Raw genomic sequence first — 12,440 nt, 5'->3', positions numbered from 1 at the left:
ATCTATCCCAGAAACAGAAGATAAATCTTTTAATATTTGGTGCATCTTTATATTCTTAAAATTGCATAAAATTCAAAAACTTGGAGAGCAGTATTTAATAACTAAAGAAGCAGCATGTGTTTTGACCAGGAAGCCTATACCGTCTACATCCCAGTAGAGCCATTCAAATCCTACACACAGTGAGAGATTAGTGTTGGACAGGTTTGTCATGCCTCTGCCTGATGCTCATGTTTTTGGACCTTGCACTTGCATATGGACCTATTGAAGAAACTACAAATTGATTTATTTTAAATTTTTAACCCTACATTTCCCATAGGTTCAAGTCAGCTTACATAGAACATGTGTTAAAACAACAATCCATTAAAAAAGCTCAACCCCCACCCCCCCATATCAAAGTGAGCATAACATCTTTTTAGTAAAATGCATTAAAAACACCCCCCCCACACACACACACAATTCAGGGTAGCAAGATATGACATATTCACACATTTCCATCAGTTTCTAAAGGCTGCTTAAGCTACAGGACTTTGAGCACTCTTCTGAAGGCAAGCTTCCAGTGGGAATGAGTTCCATAGACTGGGGAGCAATAACAAGGAAAGCCTATTCATATGTTCCCATCAGTTGCACTTCAGTTGGTGGGACATAGGAGAGGGCCTCCCTGGATGATCTTAGCAAATGAATGAAATAAATAATAAATGGGATAAATCATGTGGGGAGAAGGCAGCAGTCCTTCATGTATCCTGGGCCCAAGTCATTTAGGGCTTTAAGGGTAACCCCTGCTAACTGGGCAGAGAGGCACCTTTTACCATGGTGATTCTCTTTATTTAGCAGGGGGAGAGTAGCTAGCCCTATCCACCCCCAGCACAGTACTTCCAGTGACTTGCTGGTGTGTGTCCTGTGTTTCTTTTTAGAATGTGAGCCCTTTGGGGACAGGGAGCCATCTTATTTGTTTTATTTCTCTTTTTAAACCGCCCTGAGCCATTTTTGGAAGGGCAGTATAGAAATTGAATTAATAATAATAATAATCATCATCATCATCATCAGCAGCCACCTTGAATCATACCCAGAAACAAACTGGTACCTAGTGCAGCTGCCACACACAGGTATAATGTGCTGATGGCATCTGACTTCCATGGAAACCCTGGTAACTGCATCCTGTATCAGTACAAGTTTTCAAATAAGAGGCAGCCTCCCATGGTCATGTCCACTTAATCTATTAATGAACACAGCCGGTGCACTAGCTGAAATAGGGTGAAGACTGAACAGATAAGGCCTATGGGCAGCATTCATTTGAAGACATGTGCAAGTGGAATCCTTTCACTTTTATCTTGCAGCGAGATGGATATTTGCCAGTTTCTCTCAAGGACATTTTTGGTGGGCAGAGGGAAGAGGAGATTGTTCATTGGGGTGGGGATAGGGAGAGGGGATTTTTGCTGAATAGAAGTATTTCACTAGCACAAATCTTAGTCTGGATGCTGCCCTGTGTGTCTGAACTCTGCATATGTATGCAGATAAAGTCCAAAGAGCCTCAGATGGGTGATAGGCAAGCTGGTACAGTCTCCAAACAAAAGTAGCATTTGAATATCTACATAAAACTGACATGCACTGCTCATCAGTGGAATATCTTATCTTTATATATTTCAAGCTCCAAATAGAAGATTCTTCTATATTAGCATCTTTAAAATAAAACAAAGTTCAAAAGTTGAAATATTTTTTCCTGGACTATGGACATGATTAATATTGTTAACTAGTGTTTTTAAGCCCGTTATAATAACGGGCTCTAGGGGGTGTGTGCTAGTTTGCTCCTCTTCCCTTCTCCTTCCAGTTGCTAGGACGGAGTCCCGTCGCCCGAGACCCTCAACAACAGCCGCAGGAGCAGCAGCCAGATAGGCGGCTGCAAGTTGGTTTTGGGATGGAGGGGCTTTTCTTCGGCCGGGCTGCGCACCCCGCGGCAGCCGCTTCTCCTCGGCCATCCCACCCGCCCGGTGGCGGGGCCTCTCCTCGGCCGGCCGCGCGCCCGACGGCGGCCGCTTCTCCTCGGCCGGCCGCGCGCCCGATGGCGGCTGCTTCTCCTCGGCCCGCCCGCGCGCCCGGCGGCAGCCGCTTCTCCTCGGCTGGCCAGCCCGCCCGGCGGCGGCCACTTCTCCTCGGCCCGCCCGCCCGCCCACCTGGCAGCAGCCGCTTCTCCTCGGCTGGCTCGCTTCTCCTCGGCCGGCTTCTCCTCGGCCTTGCCAACATGGCCGCCCGTGTCTGGGCGGCCGTATCTTTCTTGGCGGTTCTGAGCATGCGTTCCGCGCATGCTCAGAACCGCCGAAAAAGACACGGGCAGCACGGCCGCACACTCAGGGTCTTTATTATAGAGGATATAAAACTTCTATTCAAGAATGTGTTGCACAGGAAAGTCTGAGTTTCTCAACTAGTAATTTCACCAACCCTAGATAGGAGAATAAGCTTTCTCCTGAGGCTCCTGAAGGGCATTCAAGCCATTGGATCAAAGGCAGGATCAAACTGAAGAGACTCCTCCAAGGGAAGGGGCCTCCCCGCCTTCCCAAGCCAGTCCTGGATAGCGAGCAGGTTGGTAGGGTTTTGCGGAGCTCTTCTCCCCTGCCCTTGTCCAAGTCAGGGCCGGGGTTCTACACGGGGACTGGGGAGCGTATTCCCCCCACCCCGGCCGCTTTGGTGGCATGGATTTTGGCGTGGCCTCTTGAGGCCACCCAGCAGACTGAGCTCCGTTGTGCGGATTCCTCAAGCCCGTGCCTAACTGAGAACTTCACACGCCTCAAACCAGGCAGGGAGGATGATCACCAGTCCTCCCTGGACCATCCCACCAGAGAGGCCAGTGTGGTGGCTGGCAAGGGCATGGTTTGCTGGACGCTGCGGTGCTCATGCGGTGACGATGGCAGCGCATTCCTGCTTGCATGCTGGCTCCCTGACTCATCCAGGCACCTAGGAATTGTGGGGCTCTTACTGACCTAGTCACTCCACAGTCCATAATCCCTTCCCTTCTGCAGGGCAAGTTGTGGACTCAACATGGAGCATTCCTGGGAAACAGGAGACTTTTCTGATGGCTGTGTCTCCGTGCTTCCTCTAGCGTTTTTTGTGACAAATGCTTATGCTTTGGGGGTGGATGAGTCGCCTGTTACCCCTCCTTCTCTTCCCTTTCTTGACCTTAGTGGTGAGGATGCCTATCCCTAATTCACTAAATGGGTCAAGGAGCTGGTGGCAAGGGAATCCAGGGGTGCCAGTCTGGCTGGGAATTAGGGGTCCAAGAGTTGCTCTCCAGCTAAAAGATGTAGGGAGAAAAAGCATAAGTAGAGACATGGACATAGGTTAGGGACAAGTGGAGATCCAGGAACCGCAGGTACAGCAGCTCCTCGTCTTCCTCCTTGGGCTCTTCGCCCTCTTCACCCTCATCTTCCCATTTTCCCCATCCTCCAAGCACTGTAAATGTAAACACCAGAGCAAGGATTAGGTTGCGGTAAAAACTCCTAAACTATCCAAGTCAGCAGATTGGGGGTTAGAAGGGGGCCAAGGGGCACCTGATGAATCTGACAGTTCTATGACTTCTCTTTCGCCTGAGACAGGAGGGAGGGCGAATTATTGGAAGAAGGGACCTTGACTTCTGATTGCACTTGGAGTAAAGGTAAAGTGTGCTGTCGAGTCAATTTCGACTCCTGGTGCCGATAGAGCCCTGTGGTTTTCTTTGGTAGAATACAGGAGGGGTTTACCATTACCTTCTCCTGCGCAGTATGAGATGATAATCCTCTGCTAACTGAGCAAAGAGGCACCTTTTACTGTGGTGATTCTCTTTATTGAGCAGGGGGAGAGTAACTGGCCCTATCCACCCCCAGCACAGTACTTCCAGTTAACTGTTGCTGGTGTTTATCTTGTGTTTCTTTTTAGAATGTGAGCCCTTTGGGGACAGGGAGCCGTCTTATTTGTTTATTTCTCTGTGTAAACCGCCCTGAACCATTTTTGGAAGGGCAATATAGAAATCAAATTAATAATAATGATGCCTTTCAGCATCTTCCTATATTGCTGCTGCCCGATATAGTACCAGTGGGGATTCGAATCGGCAACCTTCGGTTTGTTAGTCAAGTAGCTGCGCCACTCGGGGTAGATTATTCCAAATGAATCTATTACCCACACTCTTGGCTAAGGCTTCCCATTTTCTAAAACTTTCTGAATCGGCTACGGGAAACTCAGATCCTGCCATGGCTCCCAGGGTGCAGGGGGCTGCACCTGTTTTTTCTTTAAGGACCTCCTAAGCCCCTTGTCATTCTGTTCCCGGAATTATTTGAAAGGCTCTGGAGATCTGAATGGAATGCTCTGGCCAAGGCACGGCAGCTTCACAAGATTCCTAACAAACTATACGCTCTGCCCAGGGGCGTAACGAGGCTGGAGTGGGCCCAGAGACAAAATTTTAAAATGGGCCCCTCACTGATACACACACTCTCTCTCACTCCACATGTGACTTGCCTCTGGGGGGCCTCTCGAGGCGTGGGGGCCCCCAGGCAGCCGCCTCTCCTTGCCTAATGGTAGTTACGCCGCTGGCTCTGTCAGATGCAGTTATGTAGTCACTCAAGGTTCCCACCGTAGACTCGCTGGTGGTGGCCTTAACATCTTCAGCGATCCTTCTAACTGAAGAGGAAGGCAGTCCCAAAGACCTGTGCGACAAGCAAGTAGAAGTGGCCTTGCATAAGTCCTTTGAAGCATTGGCTGTGGCCTTTTGGGCCTTGATTACCAACTCCATTTTCTTTAGGGCTGTTTATATATGGGTTGAGGATTTGGCTTCCATGGATTTGGTTTGGAAAACAGTTAAGGATGGGTTAAAGAGAGCCTTGTCAGCGATGCTAATGGCAGATTCTTCTTTGGGCGTACTTCAGTTCTGTTCTAGGACTATGGCGGCCAATACAGTGGCCAGATGGAAGGTATGGCTGCGCAGTTGGGATGTGGACACTGGATCCCAAGCACAATTTACTACCTCTCCCTTCGCGGGGGTTGCTGTTTGGAGATACTCTAGATAAGATCCTGGTTGGGACTAAGGCAGTGGTTCTGCCTACTTCTAAGCCTCAGCTAAGAGCCAAGCTTAAAAGTGAGCTGGGTGGGGGTGCCGGGATCTGTGCAAATGCCAGTGCTCCACATGAACCACCTTGGCTAGGCTGATCATGAGAACAGGCTCATTAATTCAGAATATATTTACAGTTATAATGAACGTAACATAAGAACAGCCCTGCTGGATCAAGCCCAAGGCCTATAGTCCAGCATCCCTGTTTTATACAGTGGCCCACCAGAAGCCTCTGAGAAACCCATAGCAAGCGGTGAGAGCATGCCCTATTGCTGTTGCTCCTCTGCAACAGGGATTTAGAAGCAACTTGCCTCTGAGGCTGGAGGTGGCCTATAGTCACCAGAATAATGGCCATTGATAGACCTTTCCTCCATGAAATTTTCTAAGCCACTATTACAACCATCCAAGCTAGCGGCCATCACCACATCCTGTGGCAAAGAATTCCATAGTTGTGTGAAAAAGTACTTCCTTTTGGTGGTCCAAAATTTCCTGGACTTCAGTTTCATGGGATGACTCCTGGTTCTAGTGTTGTGAGAGAGGGAGAAAGATGTATTTGTCTACTCTCCCTACTCCATGCATAATATTATACACATCTTTCATGTCTTTCTGTAGTTGCCTCTCTTCCAAACTAAAAAGCCCCACATGCTGTAGCTTTGCCTCATAAAGAAGATGCTCCAGGCCCCTGATCATCTTGATTGCCCTCTTCTGCACCTTTTCCAGTTCTGCAGTGTTTTAAGATATCGTGACCAGAACTGTACGCAGTACTCCAAATGTGGACGCACCATAGATTTGCATAAGGGCATTATAAAGTTAGCATTTTTATTTTCAGTCCTGTTCGTAATGATCCCTAGCATGGAGTTTGCCTTTTTCACAGCTTCCGCACTGAGAGTCGACACTTTCTCATGCTAAGTTGGGGTTTTTTTGCCCCAGTATGCATCACTTTACACTTGCTTACATTGAACTAAATTTGCCATTCTGTCACCCTGTTAGGAGAGATCTTCACAATCAGTTTGGAGACCTCCTCACAATCTGTTTTGAATTTCACTACCCAAAATAGTTTAGTGTCATCTGCACATTTGGCCACTTCACTGCTTACTCCAGTTTTCAGATCATGTATAAACAAGTTAAAGAGCACCCGTACAGATTCCTGGGGTATCCCACTTCTTACTTCCCTCCATTGTGAAAACTGTCCATTTATTCCTACCTCTGTTTCCTCTCCTTCAGCCAATTACCAATCCACACATGAACCTGTCCCCTTATCCCATGACTACTAAGTTTACTCAAGAGCCTTTGGTGGAGAACTCTGTCAAAAACCTTTTGGAAATCCAAGTATACTATGTCAACCAGATCACCTTTATCCACATGCCTGTTGACACTCTCAAAGAACTCCAAAAGGTTAGTGAGGCAAGACTTGCCCCTGCAGAAGCCACACTGGTTCTCCTTCAGCAAGGCCTGTTCTTCTATATGTTTAACAATTTTGTCCTTGAGTATGCTTTCCATCAATTTATCAGGCACAGTCATTAAGCTAACTGGCCTGGAGTTTCCTGGATCCTTCCCTTTTTGAAAATCAGAGTGCATTAGCTACTTTCCAGTCCTCTGGTACAGAGCCTGATTGTAGGGACAAGTTACATATTTTTGCTAGGAGATCAGCAATTTCACATTTGAGTTCCTTCAGAACTCTTGGGTGGATGCCATCTGGCCCTGGCGATTTAATTTTTCAAGACAGTTTAGAACATTCTCATCACCTCAATTTGACCCAGTTCTTCAGCCTCTAAGCCTGAAAAGCTCAGTTTCAGAGTGGGTATATGGTCACTATTCTGTTCCGTGAGGAAGATGCAAAGAACTCATCCAGCTTCTCTGCAATCTCCTTATCCTCCTCAATAATCCCTTTCATGCTGTCATCATCTAATTATCCAACTGCCTCCATGGCAGGATTTCTGCTTCTGATATATTTAAAGAAGGTTTTTGTCATTCCCCTTGAAACTTCTAGCTATACAATTAATATTTAGCTGTATGCTCTTCAAACTCTTGGTTTGCATATCTTATTGTGTCTCCTTGGATTTCTTTTGCCAGAGTTTGTTCCTTTCTGTTCTCTTCATTTGGACAGGACTTCCATTTTCTGAAGGTAGTCGTCTTCCCTGACTCGTTAGCCATGCTAGCATCGTCCTGAACTTGTTGGTACCTTTCCTCCTTCTTGGTATAATTTTTATGCCAGCTGAATTCGTCATGCTTTTTCAATGAACTAGTGTGTATTGAACTGATTTTGCAGTCTGGACAGATGCTGAGCCATGCATTACATCAATATGTTTCTGGTTTAGTCCACTCTTTTGAAGATTTTTCTAAAATATGTTCACAGTTAAGATCCAGATAGCTTTTGAACTATTTGCATGATCAGTTCAATGATGCTAAAATAGTGAGATTCTCAAATGTTAAAACTGATGCTGTGAACAGTTATGAATGTGTTTATACTTCCCTGTGCCTACATGCTGTCTAAATTGGAGCTTAGATTGTGTGGATGTGGTGCATTGTAAAATAACCATATTATCAATTAATCTTGAATTTTGAATCTTGAAAATGTTTGAATTTTGGGGGGCCTGGCTGTGGCTAATGCAAGCAGCTGTTGAGTGCACTTGTTTGCCCTTTGGGGGAAAACACATATTAAAGGAATGCTGTCTGACTTGGGCAATGGGCAAAATGTCATCCTTTACATTTTTAATATTTTTTAAAATGGGAGCATCCAGCAGGTTTTTATGCTTCTTTCATAGGCATGCACTCCTTCACTTCTGATACAGTTGTGGTTAGAATTACATCTGCACCAACATTTTTTGCTAAACATAGTGAGTGCTTGTAGTGAACGGCCCCTCCTTCCCCTAAAGAGTGAACCAGAAGTGAACCCTGTCTTGACTGACAGGCAGTGAGTGATCTCTAGGGATCAGCCACTCAGCACACGGTGGGTGGGACCTAGAGGGCCTTGTGACAGGAAGAGAAGGGGTTCTTTGTTCTCAGTTGGAGCCAGACACTGCTAACGACAGGTTGGTGGCCAGGCAAATGGCTGCAACAAGGAGGACTGCAATTAAGACTGCAGGGGCCTGAAGTCTGCCATGGATTTGTTGAGTTCGGGATGGAAGCCAGGGCTTTGGCTTCAGGGAAGGGTGTAGCCAGAGAACAGTTTTTTAGTTAGCTCACGTTAGACTTCTTACTTTCCTTTGGAGTGCTTCACAAATCCTTACAAACTGGTCTGTTGTGTAACATAACAAGCTAAGAAACATTGAGCCTGGGCTCATCTATCCATTCAGGGCGCTGCAAAAGTCTCTGTAACCTTTAAAGGTTCCTATATCCCTGTTCCTTGCAACTGGGCTGCTTTTTGAAGCATTCTTGCAACTACTGAATGTTTATTTTACCTGTAACTAAAAGCTGAGAGAGCCTCAGATGGAAACGGTCTGTGGTATTTTGAATAAAGTTTATATTTTCTTTTTTTGTTCTTTGCAATTCTTAACCTGCCTCTTGAGTGGATTTTTAACTCAGGAAAGCAGGGGGCTGGGGAAAGGGCTTGCTTTGGTGCAATACACGTCTCAAGTTTGTTTGCTCAGAAACTCTACCAAGTTCTCTCATCATGTGTAGGCTGCACGTGGAAGGCTTTTTTTAAAAAAAAAACCACACTTTTCCATTGGTAAAGAGAGTTCCCTGGAATTTCGCCCACACCGGAGGGGTGGGATTAAACTCTGTTAAAAAGTGGGCATGGTGGCAGCAATTAAGCTACTGAGAAAGCTGTTTAAGCTTAAAGGAACAGTCTTTGTGGGTGAAAACAAGAGAGTATGATTCAGCATTTTTCTTCCCCTCACATGAGCTTGCTCTAAAACAAAGGCTGGGTTAAATCAGCTACAGTGCTAAGCAGCAGCTTGAAAATCTGCTTCTGACCATAGTTTCAAACTAATTTGGCTCTGGTTAATGAAAACGAATACAGATGTAATACTAGCCACAGTTGGCTCCCAAACAGAAAGTAAGTAGGGGGCATATAACCTAGAAGGGCATAACCTGTCACCCTGGTCTGGTGAAACAGACAACATAATATCTGCATTTAACCCTTATATATGCCTCTGTATTTAGGTGATTTGTGTTTACTTTGATTTTACCATGCACTTGACGCTTGGGTACCATTTGGGGGATGAGTTTTAGTTTGATGGTAGAGCTTCTGCTTTGAATGTAGAAGGTCCCAGGTTCAAATCCTTGCATTTTTGGATAGGGTGGTAAAGGCCCCTGTCTGGGACACTGGAGTCCTGCTACCAGTCATTGTAGACACTGCTAAGCTAGATGGATTAATGTCTGACTTGATATCCTGTCCATATGAGCTACTGAACACCAGTTCAACAACATTTTTTCACTTGTGCCACAGTACTTCCCTGTTTAAATTGTTTTCAGTTATAAATGCAACATTTCAACCACAAGTAGAGATAAATAAATGCACCTTGATACTAAGAAAATTTTGTTTCCTAGGTGTGGCGATTCAGCACAGCTTTTTGTACTGTAAACGAATGGAAATTTGCTGAAATTGTAAGCATGGCTGACCACTTGAAGAAATGCAGTTACAACGCGGTAGAAAGACGGGAGGAGGCTGTGCCACTGCCATGTATGTGTGTCACAAGAGAGCTTACGAAAGAAGGACGTTCTTTGCGCTCTGTCTTGAAACCCGTACTTTAAACATGAAGTTTCTCAAATTGCACATAAACTCAAGCACCTGATGTAACCTCTGTAATATTTGTGACACTTTATTAATTTACTAAAGATTTCTAGCTAAATCTACTCTGTCATTATGTACATAATGTTTTGAAGTGGCATTTATTTTTTTATAAATCTGTCTGGTTAGAATTAATGGAAGCTGCCTTAATGTTTGAAAAATATGGAACTTGCTGGGCAGGGTAGTTTTTATATAACATATCATTTATAACTTTTTCATTAGGGATTTCTCTGATTTACTGGTGCCCATTTCTTTTGTTAGCTTCAGACTTTTAGAGGTATGAACAGTCAGACAGGAATGAATTGTGCAGAGACGGGAAGCAACATACATATTTGGTCTCTCTGCAAATTGGGTTGTAAACTATGAACCGCTAAATGCTAGTTAGAACTTTAGCAGTGCATATCGTCAACCTTTTATTTTAAAAATTGCTGTGTTCATTTAAGCTGATTCAGTTGTATTTAATACAGTTTCTAGTTGGAGGAGATATAGGGTGTGTGCTTTTAAGTGCTGTTTGGCAGATGCATAGGGGGCAGAATCCACAGATCTTTGAAATCAGTGGCAAACCTCCCTCTGCATCCCAAGTGAATATTGACTTGTAGCAGATGTTCCTCTAATGAGACTTCATCTTGACAGTCAACATAGGTTGCTACTAACAGTCCAATAGTGACAAATATTTTATTTCAGTCTGATAGCCACCTAGACTGGTATTTTGGGTTAATGGGTTACTTCTGTTACTTTTAGATGGATAAGAGGTAAACTTGAATACAATTTCTGTTGCTTGGTGTTATCCAGCCACACAGGATTTGTAATTTTAGAATAATACATCTAATGAAGGGCTTACATTTTATGGTGTTGATGGAATACATCTTATTAGTAACACGTCTACAGACGTATTACTTGGCTTCAAGGCTATTTTAAAATTGTATAGGACTCTGATTCTGACCACACTTTGAAGTAAGTTCAAAACTGGAACTCACTTCCAAGCAAATGCGTTTAGGATAGAGATGTTGGTATGCCATCTTTATAAGATGAGAACCCATTCATTGCATAAAGCATATCTTAAATGCATGTTTATCCATTTCATAACTCCCCATTTTTTCCATAGTCTTCCGAAAATGAGGACATTGTGTTTGAATGTTTACTGTAATTATGAGAATGCCTTTTAACTATACTAGCATAACTCAGAGGCTTTCATACTTGATACTACTAGTTATTGTGCTTGGGAACTGTGCCACGGCTAAAACAGACCAAGTTCATATAAATGAAATAGGGTGTTCCCCCTTTAATGAGGAAAAGTATTGAAGTGCTGAATATAGAAATGGCTACATTTGTAACAAAATAATTTTAGTATACTTGATCAAGAGTTCATATGTATAGCATACACAAATCCAATCTGAGAAATAATTGCCTTTTTCATAACTTAGGCTGTCCTAAGCCTCATTCTCTAGTGCCATATAATGAGATGACTATGGAGTCTGAACATTTGTGCTATGTACTTGTTTCTGTAATGTGTGGATCTTGGGATCAGTTAAGTGTTCTCACAAAGCTGCCTTTCTGTTTGAAGAGGCTATTGATAAGAATTTTTCTTCAGTCTTGCAGAGTCTTGACTTTAGTTGACAGCAGAACACTTCTAAATTTTAATGGTTTTAAGAGAGGCAGAGGCAGAGTTATTGTACTAGTCCTAACAATATGCTGAACTTTCTTTTACTGGTGCAGGAACTAGATCCATCAGTCTCAGTATGTGTTGCCTTTCTCTGTCCTTCAAACAAAGATCTGGCAGCTTGAAAGAAATGTTCACTACATACCTTTTACAAGCTGCTTCCTATATCCACTAATGTTTTATCCACCTTACTGGGTGTATACTTGAGTATTATTACTGACTGTTTTCTTGTTGGGAAATAGAGGTGGGCAGAAGTATGCCTTGGTCTCTTGAGTGAGGAGAATACTGCAACTGGAGGCTTGTACTGGAAGGAAGGCTCACTAGCTTCAAAGGAAGTGCAGTTATACCTGTAATGAACGATTGCTTCAGGTTTTCTTTCCACAACAAGCATTTTGAACCCCTTATTCTCAACACTATGTGCTCTTTTATTTTCCACTCTAGATACGGTGTTTAAAGAAGAAAAACCTTTAAAATCCATAACTATTAAAACAATGCTGTAAAGAATTCTGTTTGGTATACTCTTGTGTACAGGAATACAGTACAAATCTAGGATACCAGTATTTTACACTGCTATGCAGTTTAAAAAAAACACAAAACAGTAGTTATGTAGTTAGTCAGTACTTGATTCTCTTCGCCCTTGCATTTTAAATGTGCATCAAATGTCTCCAGTACTTTGTTCCAGTTGCATTGTCTTTACTTCATATTCACGACTGTTCCTTTTCCCTACCAACACACTACCTTGTTTAAAATTTTCAGTGAATGCCATTTTTGCAATGTCTGTTATAATCCTAATAAAACATATTTGCCATTTCCCTCTATTTTATATGCTTGGGTTTTTCCCCCCTTTTTGATGATTCAGAATGATCTGTTGTGTTGAAATAACATCCCATGCCTGTGTATAATAAAATAAATAAATAAAATGATACTTCAGGAGGTGAAGGAATCACCCTATTGACTACGACTTCTAGAGTAAGAAT

The 12,440-nt window shown here is 43.7% G+C and overlaps 1 protein-coding gene across 9 annotated transcripts in view; it reads left to right on the top strand.

Annotated features, from left to right (window-relative positions):
* Positions 1-12,281, top strand: part of FBXO30 (F-box protein 30) — a 40,704-nt gene extending 28,423 nt beyond the window's left edge. For 7 of the 9 annotated variants that reach the window (XM_053291021.1, XM_053291010.1, XM_053290969.1 and 4 more), the window contains one exon: positions 6,293-8,543. In XM_053291021.1, coding sequence (XP_053146996.1) covers positions 6,293-6,592 — 300 coding nt within the window. In that variant the 3' untranslated portion in view covers positions 6,593-8,543. Of the gene's footprint in view, positions 1-6,292; positions 8,544-9,562 lie in introns of those variants that run through there. The other 2 variants (XM_053291031.1, XM_053291041.1) reach the window with 2 other exon arrangements.
* Positions 12,282-12,440: the final 159 nt, after the last annotated feature.

This window comes from Hemicordylus capensis, chromosome 1 (genome assembly GCF_027244095.1).
Source record: "Hemicordylus capensis ecotype Gifberg chromosome 1, rHemCap1.1.pri, whole genome shotgun sequence".
Taxonomy (NCBI): domain Eukaryota; kingdom Metazoa; phylum Chordata; class Lepidosauria; order Squamata; family Cordylidae; genus Hemicordylus; species Hemicordylus capensis.
The sequence above is the reverse complement of the archived record's forward strand: the minus strand, read 5'-3'. Positions and strand labels throughout refer to the sequence as shown.